A 22,457-nucleotide genomic window follows, 5' to 3' on the forward strand; every position below is an offset into this window, starting at 1 on the left:
TTATCAGTAGTGTTAGTTGTGCGGCACATTAGAGGGAGGAAACTGTCAAAATAATTGTTAGTTCTGCATATTGGTGGATTAAACAGTCTTGTTTGTCTGAGGAAATAGGGATTATTGTTTTGATTGTTAATGAAAGGATTTAAGACATCTTGTAAGTATTGAGGTGACAGCCCATGCATTATTTTATACATCATTATGTGTTTGTGTTTATTTCTTCTTGTTGACAGAGTTTCCCAACCAAGTTCATTATAAAGTTTATTATGAGATGTTCCAGATCGAAGTCCAGTAATGATTCTGGCTGCTTCTAATTGAATAGATTCTAGAAGTTCTTTAGATTGTTGAGTGCAATTATCCCATACTATGTCTGCATATTCCAAAATTGGCCTGATAAATGCTATATAAATTTTAATTAATGATTTACGATTGACTTTAGTTTTAATGTAACGAAGAATATTTAATCTACTATAAGCTTTTTCATATATATTCAGAATGTGTTGATTCCAAGATGCATCATCTTTTAAAGTCAGTCCTAAGTGTGTATGTGCTGTTGAGTCAGTGATTTGGCTGTTTTGGAAAGTTATTGGAGGGTGATGTTTGTTATGTTTTCTAGAAAATATTACAGATTTAGTTTTGGTAGGGTTGAACTTGATGTCCCATATACCTGCCCATTCACCAATGTTAGAGAGATCATTTGTCAGAACTTGTGCTGCATGTGCTGGGTTTTCATCTATAATTACATATAAGGAGGTGTCATCTGCAAAAAGCTTAATATTAGTTGAAACATTGTCAGTGATGTCATTAATATAAAGGAGAAATAGTAAAGGTCCCAGAACAGATCCCTGAGGTACCCCTGCATTTATACCCTTAAACTGTGAGTGATAACCTTCAGTGGTGACTCTTTGCAATCTATCAGAGAGATAATTTTCAAACCATAAAAGTAAATTTCCATCAATTCCATACGTTTTAAGTTTATGTAAGAGACCTTTATGCCACACCCTATCAAAAGCTTTGCTAATATCACAAAAAATAAATCTGAGCTCCTTCCCCTGGTCCATATTGCTAACAATTTCATTATAAATAAATAGTAGTTGATTAACAGTAGAATCACCTGGTATAAAGCCAGACTGGTGCTTAGTTAAGATAGAATTTTCTATTAGATAGTTGTAAAGATTTTTGAAGACAATTTTTTCCATTATTTTACTGAAACATGAGGTTATTGAGATTGGTCTATAATTTAAAACATCATTTGATGAACCCTTCCCTTTATATATAGCATTTATATTTGCTTGTTTCCATCTATTTGGTAATATTCCTGATTCAAGTGTTTTATTAAATAAAAGACAGAGGGGTAATGCAAGAGAGTTACTCAATTTTTTTACAACTTTAGGGATTACACCATCAGGGCCAGGGGGTTTATTTACATTAAGAATATTAATTTGGTCAGATACATCTTGTTCAGTGATATGAATGTTAGTTAGTGAGTATGGAGTATAGGGCTGTGCTGTCTGAGGTAATTCAAGGTCAGGGGATGACGAAGAGATATTAGTAAAGTGATTGTTAAGGATTTCTGCTTTGTCAAGAGGATGGTGAATGAATTGGTCATCATGTTCAAGAGGAGGAATAGAAGAGGATTTATTGGAGAAATTAGTAATAGATTTTGCAATTTTCCACCATTTGTCTGGGGAGACCATGTTTTCATTAAGACAATTTTCAAGTTTTTGGATATAATTTGCTTTTGCCTCACGAATCAAGTCAATAGTTTCATTCCTGAGTATACGAAATCTTTCCCAGTAGTGCGGATTATTTGTTACTTTGGCCTTTCTATGAATTCTATTACGTTGTCTCATTTTCAGCCTAATAATGTTATTCATCCATGGCTTATCATTTGGGCGTACAGTAATAACTTTGGTAGGGATGAAACTATTGACTTGTTCTATGATTGAATTAATTATGAATGAGTTAAATGCATCAGAGTCCAGATTTAATGACAAATTCAACCAATCAATATTAAGAAGAGCATTATTCATACTTTCAAAATCAGCTTCATCATATTTCAAGATAGTTTTCTTATAATTCACTTGTTTAAATACAGTAAAAGAGATTTGGGCATGAACTGATGAATGGTCACTACAGAATGGTGGTGATACATAAGTATTTTTAATTAAGTTTAGGTTGTTAGTAAAGATGACATCAATAGAAGTGGCACTAGCAGGTGTTATTCGTGTAGGTTCCTTAATAAGACTAGTTAAGTTGTGCTTTATAAGGAGTCTTGATAAATGATCATTAAGCGGTACATTAAGCATATTAATATTAATATCACCTGTAAGTATAATATCCAATGAAGTATCAGAAGCTCTTGTTAAGGTATCATCAAGTTTATCCCAGTATTCAATATTACTATCTGGTCTATATATACACCCGAGAAGAAATTTATGAGTATTAATTAAAACTTCTAACCAGAGTAATTCAACATCATCCCTTTCCAAGTCCAGCCTTCTTTTTGTTACAACAGTATTTTTATGATACACTATAACCCCACCCCCCGGACCAGTAGTTCTATCTTTTCTATGAGGAATTGGATTAAAGGGTTGTACTTGAATGTCAAAATCAGATATCAGGGGATTTAGGTGAGATTCAGTTATACATAAAATATCATTATTTTCAAACTCGGCTTCAATAAGTGGGGTTTTATTTCTGAGAGATCGCACATTGAGATGAACCAGATTCAGATTATGTTTAGGTCCAGGATTACTTTCGATGTCACAACAACAGGATAACACTATAAAATGCGAAACAAGAAAGTAAGACATATTGATAAAATAGGTAAACATGTCAATTAAGTGTAAATAAGAGTAATGAAAGCCATGACATAACTCCATACAAATATGTATGCGCTTAGAAAACTGCCAGTGATCAACCGTTACCATAGTCCAGAAAACCTGGAAATCTAATATATTACCCATTGTCAATGTAGAAAAAGCGGGCAGAGTGGGCTCGGTCGATCATCCAGCTGTTGAAAATTTCTTCAGGCGGGACATATGAACAGTAGTTGAGCAAGAATGTGAGATAACAATAAAACAGACAGGACAATACAACTTCCATACACACACTCACAACAATAACACACAAACACATGTTATTAAACGGAAGCGGAAACGACTCATCAATGTGCTTGAGATGTTTGAAAACATAGGTCTTCGAGTAATACATATATAATACATCCATCATTTTATGATACACTTGCAATGGTCATTAATATCAATATAGAGCATACATATGCAGAAAAGGTAAAACATTAAAAATAAGAATATTTTGATCGATTAAATAGACATTCCAGTAGTAGAAGTATAAGAGAAAACATGTATGTGAAATATCTATGTTGAACTCCACAAGCCCCTGTGATCAACACAATAACTATACTAACGAAAAACACCACTAGATTATCATTTGCAACAATTCACAAACGCGTAGTCGTCTTTCTATTGCGAGTGTATAGAGATAACGGGCTGTTTTTATAAATTAAATCCAGCCGATCAACAATAGGTAGAGACACGTAAGCAATATCATGGTGTTTGTACAAGCGCACGCGAAAAGCGATCGTGTTGATTTCACGTGTATTTCATACGTGTAGCTAAATAAAAAATGAGTATAAGAGAAAGAGGATGTGTAGTTGCTATGGATAATTTATTGAAGTGATAGGATTTTAATATTCACTTGAACGGTAAGTTCCAATAAAATACGTACGTGTACATGAAAAGTACGCGTACGAAATACTATAGTTCAATGCCATGCGAATTATTGGTGAGCACATAGTTGCTCATGCATGTAAACTTACAGTGGCAGTAAAGTTGAGATTGCATGCGCCTATAGAAACTAAAAATGAAAAAAAAAAAAAGTTACTGGATGAATGAGTTTTTTTCTTTTATCAACATTACACCACATACATGTAACTATACATAGTGAAGTTCAGGAAGAGTAAGCAAGATAAGATATAGAACATCTTAGGCTAGACGTTAAAAATATTAGCATAATGGTTGTTAAATTTCTATGATACCATAGGATATAAATCCTATATTATCTTGGGTCTCTACACGTGTATAGTGATCTTCATTCTTATTAAATTGACATACATTATAAAGGGTTATATATAACATACAGTGTATATAGTAATATGTTTAAACACAAAGGGCATGTCATACAACAATAACATATATTACAGATAAGTCATAATGATAATTTCATATAAAATATTATGTATGATAGAATAATTTTATACTGAATGTTCATACCAAATAATGAATGTTATAATGTTTTAAATATATATATATATAATGCATGTAGAACATTTATAACCAGTAACACCATGAGCAAAACATGATATTAAAGAGATATTTTGGTCACTGATTAGATGCACACACGTGCATCAATAGATTCATATTATATCACTTACAGAGTGCTTTTTTATATATTTATATATAGATTTCATTATAAACAAAGATAAATGCATAATTGCTGAAGTATGTGTTGTATACTTCAGCACACACATTGAAATTACAGTAATACTAATACACAAAATATAGTAAATATACATGTACTTGTGTTTTTTGTATAGCGTATCTTCATTTGTCAAAATACAAGTTCCATGTCATCAGCATATACATGTAGCCTACTCAGAATAGTAATATTCATCAAATTCATAAAACAAAGACTGATATTTAGTCAAACATAATACTGAATATAAGGTCACATAATTATTTAACTTGGGAAAGAGAGTCAAATCGGTTGCCTGAAGTGAATGAGGCTGTAGTATCAGGCTTAGGTTTGGGTTTGTTGGATGTACGTTGACCGTGTTGAGAGGCTAGAGTTCTGATACGGGTTGTGGGATCGTGTCGGTGTTCTTGTTGAGGAGGGTCGGGGTAGGAATCTAACTCGCTAAGGTGGGTGACTTGGGCTTTGGTTCCACTACTATGCCTGATTACAATTCTCCCGTCGTTGGTCCATGTTCCAGATATGGCTCCTGTTGATTTTAAATAACGGGCTTTAGAAAATACCATCGCTCTCTGCTTCGTTAGGGCCTCGTTGACAAATAATTTGAATGCACGTTGATTGGAGGGGGAGGATCCATTACTCTTGTCAGAATCTTTGGCAAAAAGTGAGAATCTGGCAGCGTACACGGAAGCACGTACACGGTACGAGATAAATCGGACAATGATGTCACGAGGGAATTTACCAGACTTGGGACCCACTCTGTGGGATCGGCTTATATCGCTCTCCGTTACCATCACACCAAGAAAAGAGTTACATACATCAATAATTAGAGTATCAGTGCTTTCGTGTTCTTCCTCAGGAATACCTCGGAACTTAAGACAGTTTCTCCGGGAATATTGTTCTAGATCGTCCTGTCTCCTATGGAGATCAGCTAGTTGTTTCTGTATGTCAGGGATCCCAAGTTTAGAAATCAATGTGTCCTTGAAAAGGTCATTACTCAAAAGTTGAGAAACAACTTCACCAATAACATCAGGGTCAGTGATTGCGTTAATAGTGCTTATACTCTTCTTAATAGCCGAATTCATGATGAATATAGTACAGTATATGAAGAATAATGTGGAAAGACACGTATATACACAGTTTGTATTAGCGAAACATGGCGGCTCAAAAAGTGACCACTAGTCGTGTATAGGGTACATATATATATATACGGGTATGTGGAGCTTACCCGTATAAGTAGCTAGTTTATATGCTTAATGATGTTCAGCATTATCCGAAGATTAAAAATATCGTGTAGAATGAGTCAAGCAAACCATGACGAGTCAATATCAATCACATCACATTACGTTACTTGGAGCTGGTCATTTCACGTCCATTCTCTCCGGCCACCGGAAGTACATTTTCAATAAATAAATAAATATTCATTAGTATAGCCACTATATCCAGTAAGGGTGGTTATAGCAAAGGTTAAAGGTAAAATCGTTGTAACGTTTGACGCGAGCATAAGTTCACAATGGCTACACCTTCAATTAGGAAACTTAACATGTATGTTTATCTTTTCCAGAACATGTGTCACGTAACACTGTGAAGTTCGTATACTAAAGGTCACGCACAGGGCATGAGGTCAAAGGTCACAGCATTCTAAAGTTTGTCCTTTTTCTAAATTGCTAAACTTTTTCATATGTAACTTCCCAGTGAATTTAATGACACTTTATCGTTCGTATGAACCATACAGAGGTCAGTACAATGTAGTGTTAGGAATCACAATGAGGTATATCGTTTGGCATGGAACATACCAAAGTGTTTTTATAAAGCATGAACATGTAACCCTTAGGGTGATATAAGGCATACCGTATATCTCTGTAATGTCAGTGTCAATGCGCATGTGCCTGAACCATGATTTCCCAAATACACAAGCGTGGAAATAGTGAAACCTGTTTAATTTCGATAAATGCACTGTTACGGTACAGGGGGAAAAAAAGACACCCGGTTCCCTTTTTTCGTCATAAGTGTTTTTCTAAAATCGAAATCATTGAAGTTACATTGATTTTGACAACTGTTATATATCATCGAAACAGTCGTTTAACAATGAATTTAAGCAACCTTTCTTGCCCTCTACTCTTATTTTTACATTAAAATCAATGTTTGAAACAATGTTTAACCTTATGGCCTTTAGTGCCAAATAAGGTCCTGAATGAATGAAATAGGCACATGATGTAGTAAAAATGTTAACTGTTTGAAGGGGCTTCCTGTATTAACTTCCTAAATTGTTAAATAGGTGTCGCCTAACATCGATTTTTAATGATTTCATCGTCCGATTGTTGTTAAGATTTGTAATGTATTAAGTTTATACTGATGTTTATGCAGGAACAACTCTATCAGTACTGTGTGATGGTTTACAAGGTATAGAGTACGTCTATATGTCTATACAACCATGTAAATGGCTTTGTATTTCCCCGTCATCTGTTCTTCATTGTGATAACGTATCATAACTCTTGATTGGTTTATGATGTGTGAGTGTTAGATGTTTTAGTCAAGCAGTAATGTTCCTGAGCGTTGGATTTCGTAGATGATAGTAATAAGCTATAGATATCCAGGTATCATATGTGCGGTTCACATTTGACGCATACGTCACGTTTGCAAACATAGGTATAACCTCGATATACCTGCGTACCGATTACTCACACAGTCTGTCTCAAAATGGCTGCTTCGTGGCTCCTCTACACCTACCTAGCTTTTTCAGGTAAATTTAACTTGGCATAGAAATAATTCATTACAAACAGGCTTAGAAAAGATCATATTCATTGTTTACTATGAGAACATTTTTTTCTTGTTTTCATAGAGTAACACTTTTAATTAATAAACAACGCATATATCAAATATTCAAACAGGTGTCCAACTGAAGCAGATAAGTATTTTGCACACGGCCAAATCAGATTTGTATTTCTGTTCACTACTTTGATTTCGTGCCGTGCTGCATGTATTTCAGGTTGATCTGGATGCTGATTTCTTACCGTGTAATTGTCTGGTTGATTAGGAAATTGTTTTCATACCTAGCCATTGTAGGTCGATCTGGATATTATTTTTGAGTTGATGTGGATGTTGAATACGTGGTATCGTGACTTTTAAGTCTGAAAAATGTAACATTGACTGAAATATGATAATCGCCATTGCATAGAGTTCGGAGAAATCTCCGTGCTGCAGCACGTCGCCTTACAACGCATATTGTGTATCGGTAAGGAAACTTTACATTTTGGTTGCTTTAGAAAGCAATTCTTACTTCTAAATAAACATAAAATCTACTTTCTCGATTACAATAACATTGGCTATTGATGAAATAACTGTATTTTCAGGCTTCGTTGTTGTTCTCAGCACTTGCCCAGTAGGATGGATAGAGTTTGATCAGGAATGTTTCTTGTTCGGGTCACACAAGAAAACGTGGAATGATGCAGAGGTAGGACCTCACGCAGTATAACATTATTGTATTAAATTACATGTAATATAATGTATGATACATATTATATTGTATTATTATGTATTTATCATATTGTATTACAATTTGATATCTCATTACATGTATAATATAATATGATATCTATTATATTGTATAATTATGTATTTATCATATTGTATTACAATTTGATATCTCATTACATGTATAATATAGTGTGATACATATTATATTGTATTATTATTATTATATATTTATCATATATATTGTATTACAATTTTATATTGTATAACATTTATTAATTGTATGAAATCTATTATAATGTATTATGATTATATATATTAAATTGTATTACATGTTTATATTGTATTACATAGTTCTCATAGTATTAACTTTGTATGTTTATGTATGCTATTTTATGTATCACGTGACTTACCACCTGCTAACTTGTAATGTAATGGCCGATACACTTTCTGTGATGTCATGGTTTCTTTATGTCAAATCGTTTTTGATATTTATGTTATGCTATAATAGCAAATCAATATATCACGTCAATATTTCAAGATAAGTACTGAGATTTGCCTTTTCATGTTTTTTTCATATTTTGTTTGTTAACCTGTAAGAGCAGTGTCTGTATGTCAGAGTTTTTCTTCGTGACTTCCTTTCCTTTCCATAACTGTCCATGCCCTCTTCTTCTGCCTCAAATCTACAGGTATCTGTCACACTCAACAGATCATCCTGACGTCCGTATTCTGCCTACCATTCCGTTCCTTCCCTCGACTATCGTTTCCCGTCTGATGTCAGGCGGAACCTCGATACTTATAAACACTAATGTTTGTTTTATCTTTACAGTTAGATTGTAGGAAACACAGCAGCTATCTGACTACAGACGATAATCAAGAAAAACACGACTTCTTTCATAAATTTCTCAACATTTTCCACTGTGAGTGTCACCTGATTATATAGTTCATCATGTTCGCATAAACTATTTAATAGTTTCTATATGTACATGTAAATGACAGCATAGAACCCGTTTCTTACGATATAGAAGCCATGTAATGGTGTTCCGTTACCTACTAAACGCTGCTTAGATATACCAAAACAATAACCTATTTTACCGATGCTTCATCTGTATCTGAACAGAAAATCGGTCAATTAGTTTAAACAATATTTATTGAAGAATAAAGAAGTACAATATATATGTACATTTGTATATATCAAGAATACGATTTGGTAGCATCGATGACTTTAAATGAAGTGAATAGAAAGTGTCGATATTATTGGTCAATACCAAAATTGATATTTTTACACTGTTACAACTATCACTTTTGATATCTGTAACATATTGAAAGACATAAGTATTATCCAAATGTTTGAAAATTTTATATTTTTCTGACAAAAATGTAATATAAACATAATTATTATTGATAAAGGAGGCGATCCTGTATCAAAACGAGTCTGGGTGTTAACTGCATGTAGGTCGTGCATCATTAACCAAAATATATAAAAAATATTTTATAAGCAGACAGTTCTTGTTTTCAACTTCAGAAATATAATATTCATACCAAGAAAAAATCGGGAATCTCATAATTATGCTATGAAGTTTTTACAACGTCCATTGAACATATTTTTTCCGAGAATAACTCTATTCGTGTTTTTGGAAACAGCATGGAGGTTGGGCCACTTCTGGCTAGGAGGGGCTGACCAGGTTATAGAAAATCAATGGCGCTGGTTAGAGACGGGTACAGCAATAGGGTCCACTACCTACTGGGACCAAGGTCAACCGGACGGCAATTCCTCCGCTAACTGCATGTCGTTCTACATGAACGCTGACAACGACCTTGTATGGAGAGACGACCGATGTTCGGGCCATTACAACTACATCTGCGAGCAACCGTCAGTACACTTGGTTTAATGGTTAAGGGTCATCATTATGTCTCTTTGCTGGATATCTCAAAAATATAACATACCGAGTGAAATTATGTTAGCGCTGTCAAAGCTTATTTATAAATCAAAATAATAACAATTATTTAATAATACAAAACAAAATGTTTTGCCCAGCCTGAATCGATATTTCATGAACATTTTGGTTTCTTTTTACTGACTTTTCCTAAAGTAGACAATGTGTCCCAGGTATTATCTGTATTAACTCTTCTACTTAGAGTCAACCACAAAAACACCTTTATATTAACACATAACTGATAATGTGTAACAAAACACAATACTTACCTAGTTCTTAACAGCATATATCCAAAAACACGAACAGCTCAAAACACTGTAAACCGAGAGTACCCGACACGACGAAACATCACAAACCATTTATGACATTATCGCCGATCACACCAGAACATGAAAACAGTAAAATATACACGTGTTATCACAATAACTCCGGACCTATGATCCCGTATATATATATCTCACCTATTTCCGCTCTTATGATTATGTAAAATTATAACTATGGAAAACCTATCTTGGTAAATCTTCGAAGCTATTCGACAACTTATACTAATTATGATATGCATCTTATTACCATTTAAAGATGAAAAAGTTTTCGAAATTTAAAAAAAATAAAAAATGTTTGTAAGTCTATGAAATTATGTCTATATATTGAAACCTGTTTATTAGTCTATATATTATAAGTGTATAGGTCAATATAAAATCTGTTATACAGTGTACGTTCATGTATTCATCTATCATAAAAATGTGTGTATACGTCTACCTTAAATATAATGTGTTATACATATCCATATATGATGTAATATGTTTATGCACTCAGGTAAAATATAATGTGTCTATAGGTCTATGTTGTTGCGGGTATTTCGAAAAATGACCTACACTAAGAAAATAAACCTAAGTGAAAAAAGTAAAAATGATATAAAGCGGTTACGTAACATTATCTTAATTTCTTTTATTCCGATACAAAACCCTTCAGTTCAGAATTGGATAGTCGTTACTACACGTAGCAATACCAGTAAAAACTACAAGTACTCGATTTTTGTGCAAAGAAGAAACATTTATTTTATAACAGTTACAAAACACTATATCGGATTACATGTATTGAAATAAATAGATCACCTTCGACATCATCTTCATATTAAAACAGACTGTCATGCAACTACATGCATAAGATGTTGTTCACTGTAAAACAGGTGTCTTGTATGATGTCATTTAGACCTTAGATATAAGTAATGCAATAATGTATTTGTTTGTGTGTTAAAATAGTTCCTTTTGCTAAATTGCCAATTTTAGTATATTTTTTCCTTTTCTAATTACAGCGCCACTAGTAATACATCGTCGCCGGTAATAGGATAAAGGGGAACATTACAGCAATCAGAAACGGAGAAAAATGTTACAACATTTTAATAAATTAACATGTCATTCGTATTCATTGTTGTCATTGCTTGTTTTAATAAATATAGATGAAGGATCAATAGATACTTAATAGTTATACATAACTAATGTAATCATCTTAACTGTTGATATCTGTGAAATAATAATAAATTATTAATTTAACCATCTTAACTGTTGATATCTAGGAAAAAAATAGGAATAAATATTGTAACCATCATTAATGTTGATAACTGTGAAATAGTAATTAATCATTAATTTAACCATCTTAACTTTTGATATCTGTGAAATAGTAATAAATTATTAATTTAACCATCTTTACTTTTAATATCTGTGAAATAGTAATGAATAAATATTGCAAACATCTCAACTGTTGATATCTGTGAAATAGTAATAAATACATATGTTAACCATCGTTAATGTTGATATATGTGAAATAGTAATGAATTATTATTTTAACCATTTTTACTTTCAATATCTGTGAAATAGTAATGAATAACTAATGCAACCATCTGAACTGGTGATATCTGTGAAATAGTAATAAAAGAGTTTTCCAAACATCTTAACTGTTGATATCTGTGAAAAAGTAATGAATAACTAATGCAAATATCTGAATTGTTGATATATGTGAACTAGTAATGAATACAAAACAAACGGCGTTCATCCTCATCGTGGATTAAAACTGCACATACGAGAAACATGCAAGTTGGTTCCCGTATTCATGAAAACGATCCCACGCTCAAGTATGGATTCTGTGCTCAAACCAGCTTTCTTGTTACTTGCCAAACTCATGTAAAATTATCAATAAGTCAAATGTAAACATTGAAATAGCTTTTTACTGTATTAATGGGGGTTTTCAAATCATTGACGAAATAAAACTTGTGTATGCATTTATAAACGCAAAGGTTACCTGGCGGACCCAGGTGGTCAGGAAAGGTACGCATTGCCTGTACTACGTATGACAAAGGAATGAGTCATTTTCTGTGGTTTCGGCAAATTAGATAAATGTATTAATTGCACAAACCACAGTCATGGAAACAGCCGGCTTCTTAAACTTAATAAGACCGATGCTAAAATAAAATTTGCTGAAGTCATTTCCATTTAAATCATACATCTAAGGATCCTTACTGTATACATATTTTTACATGAATATGTCATGTCAATGAATGGTCTGGGACAAGTACAGCGAATGTTCGCATGTTCGAAATCAATATCAATATTATCAAATGAGGACATTTAATGTAATTCTTTCAAAATGTGATGCTTGTGCTATTTTTAGCAACCAAGATGAACTAAATATTACATTTAGGGCACACTGTGCATGAGAACTACCATTTGTTTGCCCCCTTTGTACCACCTACACAATTACACAACCAGAAATCGTGAATAGGTGTTAGATAAGACACGACCTAAATGGCTGGTCCTGTATTTGGACAGAATGGTTGACACACGAGAAGATGACGCCATGGGAACAAAAACAGTTGTCGGACGTCTTTACTGGACCAGACAGACACAGGAGGGATCATGAAAGCCACCGTTGTCCTTGTATTGTTTGGTAAGTATTATATAATTAATCATAAACAGAACTATAATTGATTAAAACATTTAGGTTCTGAATTTATCTATGTTATACTGGATCTATACTACTGTTCATGTGCCCACCTGTTACACTAATGTTTTGTTCCATTCAAAAATCATATCATATTTTTTCCTACTTTTATCGATTTTCTGAAATAAACTAATTGTTTATTAGGGAAATACTCCAATAGTAAACAAAGCCAGTTATAGCAGCCGTTTCTATTAAGCCGATACACATGATACTATTGTGGTTTAAATACAACGATACATTTATAACCCAATGCTAGATAACACGATGCTGATTAAAACCACATGCAATAGATACATTCCAGTAAGCTTACACGTTTCGAATTCTTAAAACAGTATTTACCTTACTTTCTGCCCTTACCTGGAGACGGATACTTCATATGTTTGATCTAGTTTTTACTTACTCCATTCTGTGTGTTTCTCTTTGATTCCTCCTTGCTGATATTAAATATGCTATTATATTCGTGTATTTGATTGTTCAATAAGAAGTTTGAAAACATATTAACAAGTGAACTTGTATTTATCGCCGGTTTATGAAAGGATTGAGCCGGCGTTAAATACTAGTTCACTACTTATGTTTGCAGTTCGTTGACACTTTGATGTTTTCTTGTTGATATGCATTTATTTGTAAACGTATTTCATACTTTATACAATTTAAGTGTTGTCTGTTTTAGTAATCTACTTTTGAAATCAAATCATGAACAAGAATCCAATTAGTTTGTTTCATTCAATATCGCATGTAAGTCACAAACCACAGAGAGTACATGCATGTATACCTGTTATCGATACATCTAGCCATACGAGGTAAGCACCTATTTTGACTGATACAGTATTATTGACCTTACAATATCACCGGAATTGATTATCTTACTTACAGCTTGTGTGCATGACCAACAGGGTTGACTTAGTACTAAGCTGTACGACAATCGGGACGATTTCGTCTTTCCTCTCGTGAACATTCCCTTTCTTGATAGCGATGTTTGTTATTGTGCTCATAAGAGTGCCTTGTGGTTTTGTTGTCAAAACCCGAGTTCTCGATTTCTTCTAGATACATGCATATGGCGGGTGTCATCTATGAAGCAGTAACGATAACGTTTCCGGAACTCCTGGTCTTATTCTCCTTGTATATTGTATATGGTCTCCATGTCCATGTTTCCTTTGTTCATAATTTACCCTAGGTTTATTGATATTAAGTTCCAAGTATAGTTTTGATGACACATCGGTATTCACTTGTTGTTTGTGTGCATTATATTTTACTTTCTTTATGACAATTTCTTTAATCATGTTAGGGTTGGGCCTGGTATCCTCTATGTGTGAGCCTTGGTTGGGCCTTTGTCTCCTATATGTCAGCCGTGGTGTACTTAATTACAATATTTCCCTTAACACTATAACTATGTGTCAGGGTTGGACCTGATGTCTCCTGTATGTAGCATTGGTGTACTTCATTACAATATTTCCCTTACCACTATAACTATGTGTCTGGGTTGGACCTGATGTCCTCCTGTATGTAAGCCGTGGGGTACTTAATTACAATATTTCCCTTACCACTATAGCTATGTGTCAGGGTTGGACCTGATGTCTCCTGTATGTAGCATTGGTGTACTTCATTACAATATTTCCCTTACCACTATAACTATTTGTCAGGGTTGGACCTGATGTCCTCCTGTATGTAAGCCGTGGGGTACTTAATTACAATATTTCCCTTACCACTATAGCTATGTGTCAGGGTTGGACCTGATGTCTCCTGTATGCAAGCCTTGGTGTACTTAATTACAATATTTCCCTTACCACTATAACTAGGTGTCAGGGTTGGACCTGATGTCCTCCTGTATGTAAGCCGTGGGGTACTTAATTACAATATTTCCCTTACCATTATAACTATATAGCGGGGTAGGGCCTGTTGTCCCCTATCTGTGAGCCTTGGTGTACTTAGTTACAATATTGCCCTAACCATTGTAACTAAGTTTCAGGGTAGGGCCTATTGTCTCCTGTATGTAAGCCGTGGTGTACTTAATTACAATATTTCCCTTTCCATTATAACTATATATCGGGGTAGGGCCTATTGTCCCCTGTCTGTGAGCCTTGGTGTACTTAGTTACAATATTGCCCTAACCATTGTAACTAAGTTTCAGGGTAGGGCCTATTGTCTCCTGTATGTAAGCCGTGGTGTACTTAATTACAATATTTCCCTTTCCATTATAACTATATATCGGGGTAGGGCCTATTGTCCCCTATCTGTGAGCCTTGGTGTACTTAGTTACAATATTGCCCTAACCATTGTAACTAAGTTTCAGGGTAGGGCCTATTGTCTCCTGTATGTAAGCCGTGGTGTACTTAATTACAATATTTCCCTTACCACTATAACTATGTGTCAGGGTTGGACCTGATGTCCTCCTGTATGTAAGCCGTGGTGTACTTAATTACAATATTTCCCTTACCATTATAACTATATATCGGGGTAGGGCCTATTGTCCCCTATCTGTGAGCCTTGGTGTACTTAGTTACAATATTGCCCTAACCATTGTAACTAAGTTTCAGGGTAGGGCCTATTGTCTCCTGTATGTAAGCCGTGGTGTACTTAATTACAATATTGCCCTTACCATTGTTACTATGTTTCAGGGTGGGACCTGGTGTATCCAATCGGTTAGTTTTGTTGCACTTTAATTACACGATTAACCGTTATCACTATTTGTTAGGATTGGGCCTGGTGTCGCCTGCCTGTCAGCCAGGATGGACTCAGTTCAAGGAAGACTGTTTATTAATCAGTAACCATCAACGAATATGGCTGGATGCTGAGGTAAGGACTAGATGTACTGGCAACATGTTATGGAATTGAAGAAGATTATGCTTACTACATATAACAATATATCTATGTTATTGTAGCAGTGGTGGATTTTGTATATAAACATCAACAAACACTGTGAGAGTTCTTCACGATTTATTGTGCGTAGTTCCCATTCTTTAGACATAAATGATTAAACCCTGCAATTATATAATAATTACATTTCAGATATATGTATGGGATCTACAACTCATTCATAACGCACATATACATGTAGCACACTGTGAATTTACAAGAAGTTATCTTGAGGTGTTACATATAAGATTATAGTTCTATAAATTATAAAAGTTATTTTACATCTAGATTTACATTATATTTACTGATATTTATACACATGTAATATTGAACATATGATGTAAATCTTATCTTAGCTCAGTATTTATTGATACGGAGGTTACTTAATAAATAGACAAAGAGTACAATAAAATACATTCATCAATACATTACTACAAGTTTAAAATAGAAAACTGTACCTATTTGTGGAACAGGGCCATTTGAAGTCGTACGGAATTAGCTAATCACGAATCAAGAATTAACTAGTATGATCGTATCTATCAATTTGACAACATAAATGGAAGCAGATGATTTATAATTAGATGTATTAATAAGTGCAAGTTAGTGAATTTCTTACCAGTGTCCTGTCTTGTCTGCTTCGTCTATACGTCATGTATATTGCGCCAAAACCACCGGCCGTCACACAAAGAAAACAAAGAAACCCTTGAGAATTGGCTAACCAAAGAGGTGACAACGGGGTAACTTACAAAACTGACCAATGATTAAAATATACATAACCAAACCAATCCAAGAGGCCAATATAAAGAAATAACTATTCCACGATATGAAGATCGCTATTACTATATCAGAATAAATGTACATACCGTAATATTATAAATACAGATATCAGAAATATCGTCTCTGCCACATTTGTTATACACGATATATCTATGTTATGTTATGTACGATATATCTATGTTATGTTATACACGATATATCTATATGTTATGTTATGTACGATATATCTATGTTATGTTATACACGATATATCTATGTTATGTTATACACGATATATATATATGTTATGTTATGTACGATATATCTATGTTATGTTATACACGATATATCTATGTTATGTTATACACGATATATCTATGTTATGTTATGTACGATATATCTATGTTATGTTATGTACGATATATCTCATAAAGATAAGTGGACTCCATTGTTTGCATTGCATTCCTCTCGATGCTTAATACACATTCGAGTTACCTCTCTTAGGTCAATCATCACTGCTTTTAATTTCTTTCTGCTCTTGCAATATTGTAAGCAATGTTATCGGTACAACATAAATAGTTTATTCGATAATAATTGTTCACCGTTATAAACCTATAGTCTGACTGCCGTCACCACGGGGGCTGGTTGATGTCAGATGACAACGAGCCTAAGCACGATTTCCTCGCAACCCTACTCTACCCGTTCAAAAGTAGGTACATTTGTAAATCATTTCAATGATATGCAATATGGATGTATTTCTTTTCCAACGAACTTTTATTTTTTCCTCCTATCAGTCGTAAGAACTTCTGGAATTAGTTATAAGATGTACTGCAATACTCTTTCGTCATACTCTTGAACACTTATATCGAGTTTACCTGTTAAATCATCATGTCATCTCATAAATGATTTGAACCAATACGATAAAGTTTATACGATTATTTACATAAGAAAAATGGCAATGGTAATACTATTCTAAATATAGAACTCTTAGTTTTCGATTGTTAAGATTTAACTTTTGTATCTCGTAAAATATCCAAACTGAACCGCAAATGAACCTATGTTATCCTACTGTAAAAACTTGTAGTTTGATTCGACAACACTGACAAAAATAAACGAATCTCCTTAAAATGATGATAATGGACAGGAAGCTAAAGTATATCAATACTATATAACCAGTATCTCCATCTTTTATTCAAATTAGCCAAACAACATCGGGACTTATCGATCTGTTATTGATTCATGTTTGTGACAGGGTTTGAAATATCGAGTGAATTGCACGACCACGCTTGCTTATCTATGAGCAAATATCAGAATAAAAAATACAGCTTTCACTTTTACTATATTTAGTAAAAACATTATTTTATAGATTTCCACATGACCCATTACTTCATCGGCGGTTCCGACACAGCTTTTGAGAATCAATGGCGATGGTTAGAAACTGGAGTTAATGCGGGTCCATTCACAAAATGGGGTACGGGGGAACCGGACGGAAACAACTCTAAAAACTGTTTGGGTCTAAAATGGGAGGACGACCGTAGCCTGGTGTGGTCGGACGAGTCGTGCGGACATGCTGCGTCTCATCACCACCACGCTCATGGTCAAATGTACTACATCTGTGAAAAACCGTGAGTGTTTATTTTTTATTTGCTAGTTAATGCAAGAGCAAAGAAGGTCTCATATTAAGGTATCGATGTCAGATTTAATTATTTAAGACCCCATTTCCATTGCCGACAAAACACTAAAGAATTCTACCTTTCCTTAAATGTTCCTGTAATAACGTAGTGAGACTAGGACTGGGTACTACAGTGTGTACCGTTAACCAGGTTGATCAGTTTGTTAGTGCGACAGTAACCTCCCTTACATTTCCTGTTATAACGCAGTGAGGCTGGCGCGAGTAATACAGTGATTACTGTTTACCAGGTTACTCAGTTTGTTAGTGCGACAGTAACCTCCCTTACATTTCCTGTTATAACGCAGTGAGACTAGCGCGAGTAATACAGTGATTACTGTTTACCAGGTTACTCAGTTTGTTAGTGCGACAGTAAACTTCCTTACATTTCCTGTTATAACGCAGTGAGACTAGCGCGGGTAATACAGTGAGTACTGTTTACCAGGTTACTCAGTTTGTTAGTGCGACAGTAACCTCCCTTACATTTCCTGTTATAACGCAGTGAGACTAGCGCGGGTAATACAGTGAGTACTGTTTACCAGGTTACTCAGTTTGTTAGTGCGACAGTAACCTCCCTTACATTTCCTGTTATAACGCAGTGAGACTAGCGCGGGTAATACAGTGAGTACTGTTTACCAGGTTACTCAGTTTGTTAGTGCGACAGTAACCTCCCTTACATTTCCTGTTATAACGCAGTGAGACTAGCGCGGGTAATACAGTGAGTACTGTTTACCAGGTTACTCAGTTTGTTAGTGCGACAGTAACCTCCCTTACATTTCCTGTTATAACGCAGTGAGACTAGCGCGGGTAATACAGTGAGTACTGTTTACCAGGTTACTCAGTTTGTTAGTGCGACAGTAACCTCCCTTACATTTCCTGTTATAACGCAGTGAGACTAGCGCGGGTAATACAGTGAGTACTGTTTACCAGGTTACTCAGTTTGTTAGTGCGACAGTAACCTCCCTTACATTTCCTGTTATAACGCAGTGAGACTAGCGCGGGTAATACAGTGAGTACTGTTTACCAGGTTACTCAGTTTGTTAGTGCGACAGTAACCTCCCTTACATTTCCTGTTATAACGCAGTGAGACTAGCGCGGGTAATACAGTGAGTACTGTTTACCAGGTTACTCAGTTTGTTAGTGCGACAGTAACCTCCCTTACATTTCCTGTTATAACGCAGTGAGACTAGCGCGGGTAATACAGTGAGTACTGTTTACCAGGTTACTCAGTTTGTTAGTGCGACAGTAACCTCCCTTACATTTCCTGTTATAACGCAGTGAGACTAGCGCGGGTAATACAGTGAGTACTGTTTACCAGGTTACTCAGTTTGTTAGTGCGACAGTAACCTCCCTTACATTTCCTGTTATAACGCAGTGAGACTAGCGCGGGTAATACAGTGAGTACTGTTTACCAGGTTACTCAGTTTGTTAGTGCGACAGTAACCTCCCTTACATTTCCTGTTATAACGCAGTGAGACTAGCGCGGGTAATACAGTGAGTACTGTTTACCAGGTTACTCAGTTTGTTAGTGCGACAGTAACCTCCCTTACATTTCCTGTTATAACGCAGTGAGACTAGCGCGGGTAATACAGTGAGTACTGTTTACCAGGTTAATCAGTTTGTTAGTGCGACAGTAACCTCCCTTACATTTCCTGTTATAACGCAGTGAGACTAGCGCGGGTAATACAGTGAGTACTGTTTACCAGGTTACTCAGTTTGTTAGTGCGACAGTAACCTCCCTTACATTTCCTGTTATAACGCAGTGAGACTAGCGCGGGTAATACAGTGAGTACTGTTTACCAGGTTACTCAGTTTGTTAGTGCGACAGTAACCTCCCTTACATTTCCTGTTATAACGCAGTGAGACTAGCGCGGGTAATACAGTGAGTACTGTTTACCAGGTTACTCAGTTTGTTAGTGCGACAGTAACCTCCCTTACATTTCCTGTTATAACGCAGTGAGACTAGCGCGGGTAATACAGTGAGTACTGTTTACCAGGTTACTCAGTTTGTTAGTGCGACAGTAACCTCCCTTACATTTCCTGTTATAACGCAGTGAGACTAGCGCGGGTAATACAGTGAGTACTGTTTACCAGGTTACTCAGTTTGTTAGTGCGACAGTAACCTCCCTTACATTTCCTGTTATAACGCAGTGAGACTAGCGCGGGTAATACAGTGAGTACTGTTTACCAGGTTACTCAGTTTGTTAGTGCGACAGTAACCTCCCTTACATTTCCTGTTATAACGCAGTGAGACTAGCGCGGGTAATACAGTGAGTACTGTTTACCAGGTTACTCAGTTTGTTAGTGCGACAGTAACCTCCCTTACATTTCCTGTTATAACACAGTGAGACTTGCTCGGGTAATACAGTGAGTACTGTTAACCAGGTTACTCAGTTTGTTAGTGCGACAGTAACCTCCCTTACATTTCCTGTTATAACGCAGTGAGACTAGCGCGGGTAATACAGTGAGTACTGTTTACCAGGTTACTCAGTTTGTTAGTGCGACAGTAACCTCCCTTACATTTCCTGTTATAACGCAGTGAGACTAAGGTAGGGTACATCAGTGTGTACCGTTTACCAGGTAACTCAGTTTGTTAGTGCGACAGTAACCTCCCCTTACATTTCCTCTAATAACGTAGCGAGACCAGGGTAGGGTACATTAGTGTTCATTTTCTATAGTTTGTTATGGTAAACATCTCTTGGTCTTGTTTGCTCTGTCATTTTGTTTTGTTTGTGTTTAACAACCCATCAACAACTGTGGACATTTAGGGACATGGTGATTTTTTTAAACAAATATGTAAGTAGCGTGGATAAAATCAGAGAGAGAGAGAGAGAGAGAGAGAGAGAGAGAGAGAGAGAGATTTTAAAGTTTTCTTCTAAAGATAAATTATTACTACAATGTAATAGTAACCGCAGGTCTAGCGGGATGAATTCATTCAGTTCACGGTACAATTTTACTCTTTGGTCCGCATAATTATTACCAACAGAGAAGTGGTATGAATCTTCAATGGGATGACCACACTGACAGTGACGGTAGACAATTAAATAAGATTGGAGTAGATCATCATTTAAAGTACTAGATCTATTTCTCAGTCTGGCTTGCAATGTATTGGATTTCCGATTTTCGATCAAGTAATAATTTGGAAATTTTGTCATGGTTCGAAGAGAATTTTTAAAGAATGGGTACGAAACACTTTTTGCTAATGTCAAGATCTAGTTGGTTCCAAAGTCGAGTCGTAGATGGGAAAAATTACAAGTTGGTTAGTTGTAGTCGGAAATTTGGAAAACATTTGTTTCTTTTGTCAAGTGTTTACGAAAGCTCGCAAAATAAGTTTTCAGTTATTGTCAGTGTTCTAAACAAACTTAGCATTTATCATACAGGTGTTTTATTTACAATAAGTACGACACGATTTAAACTGCTCACTCTGTTCATCAGTATAATCTATTTATTTTTATTTTACAGCGTCAACAATTCCGGTTCAATGGCGATTGGTCGTCGTTGATTTCACGTGATGGAAACTGTATTGTAATGCAATTGTAATAGGTTACCAAAAATAATATATTTCAAGTAATTGCTGAAAATTTGTTATTTTTCCCTATAACTCCAAAACAAGACATCGAATTGAGGAATCCAAACAACGATATTCATGTACTTTTAAGTTACTCATTAAAGCCAGGGTTTCACTTGGGGACTTTTATGATCACTAACTTTGGAGAAGGACTAACGTAAAGTAGTGTCCAATGGGTTTACCGGATTATCTGACAATACACTCCATCTTATTTCTACTGAACCCTTTTAACATGATATGTTATTGAATTTCCAATTCTTTTTTCAAAACTTATGTTAAACTGATGTTTAACTTATTGTGTATATTTACCAAAAATATTCAACAACAAATAATTTGAATTTACCAGCCGATCGTTTTAATGAAAATTAGAAACACTTTTTCCAGATAAACCTCAACATTTTTTGGCTATAAGAACCTTACTTTCTGCCCTATCTCTAGTTCCAATTTTTCTCCATAATTCTTTGTCTCCTTGGCTAATGTGTTCTATTCAAGTAAAGTGCGTTTAATGTCAACCCAGTGCTACATTGGTTATATCATTCCAATACCAAAGTTCCAGCTAAAAGCTAAGGCAATGGCGTGGTGTCCGTCACCCGTCCGTCAGGTTTCAATGTTCTTTGATTTGTTTTTAATATGGCCCAGAATCTATGAATAAATGAATTTGGCCCACATTTTCAGTCACAAAACCAATAGAGTAAAAAAAGGAAAATGTCCGAAC

The 22,457-nt window shown here is 35.1% G+C and overlaps 2 protein-coding genes across 2 annotated transcripts; both read left to right on the forward strand.

The window, feature by feature from the left end:
* Window positions 1–7,102: 7,102 nt before the first annotated feature.
* On the forward strand, window positions 7,103–11,323 carry LOC110462909 (perlucin-like protein). Its single transcript, XM_021517149.1, has 5 exons — window positions 7,103–7,231; window positions 7,842–7,942; window positions 8,792–8,882; window positions 9,607–9,835; window positions 11,215–11,323. The coding sequence occupies exons 1-5, from the start codon at window positions 7,189–7,191 to the stop codon at window positions 11,249–11,251; spliced, it is 501 nt and encodes a 166-aa protein (XP_021372824.1). The 5' UTR covers window positions 7,103–7,188; the 3' UTR covers window positions 11,252–11,323.
* A 1,415-nt stretch (window positions 11,324–12,738) lies between these two features.
* LOC110462906 (lactose-binding lectin l-2-like) lies at window positions 12,739–21,745 on the forward strand. The gene is made up of 5 exons (XM_021517146.1): window positions 12,739–12,842; window positions 15,589–15,689; window positions 17,124–17,214; window positions 17,872–18,130; window positions 21,637–21,745. The coding sequence occupies exons 1-5, from the start codon at window positions 12,812–12,814 to the stop codon at window positions 21,674–21,676; spliced, it is 522 nt and encodes a 173-aa protein (XP_021372821.1). The 5' UTR covers window positions 12,739–12,811; the 3' UTR covers window positions 21,677–21,745.
* The last annotated feature ends 712 nt before the right edge of the window (window positions 21,746–22,457 follow it).

The sequence above is a fragment of the Mizuhopecten yessoensis genome, unplaced genomic scaffold, assembly GCF_002113885.1.
Source record: "Mizuhopecten yessoensis strain PY_sf001 unplaced genomic scaffold, ASM211388v2 scaffold10845, whole genome shotgun sequence".
Lineage (NCBI taxonomy): Eukaryota > Metazoa > Mollusca > Bivalvia > Pectinida > Pectinidae > Mizuhopecten > Mizuhopecten yessoensis.

Coding starts and splice junctions, on each gene's coding strand:
- LOC110462906 (XM_021517146.1), top strand. CDS start 12,812: ATGAAAGCCACCGTTGTCCTTGTATTGTTTG. Junction 12,843..15,588: donor CGTTGTCCTTGTATTGTTTG/GTAAGTATTATA, acceptor ACTATTTGTTAG/GATTGGGCCTGGTGTCGCCT. Junction 15,690..17,123: donor GAATATGGCTGGATGCTGAG/GTAAGGACTAGA, acceptor ATAAACCTATAG/TCTGACTGCCGTCACCACGG.
- LOC110462909 (XM_021517149.1), top strand. CDS start 7,189: ATGGCTGCTTCGTGGCTCCTCTACACCTACCTAGCTTTTTCAG. Junction 8,883..9,606: donor ATTTCTCAACATTTTCCACT/GTGAGTGTCACC, acceptor TTTTGGAAACAG/CATGGAGGTTGGGCCACTTC. Junction 9,836..11,214: donor AACTACATCTGCGAGCAACC/GTCAGTACACTT, acceptor TTCTAATTACAG/CGCCACTAGTAATACATCGT.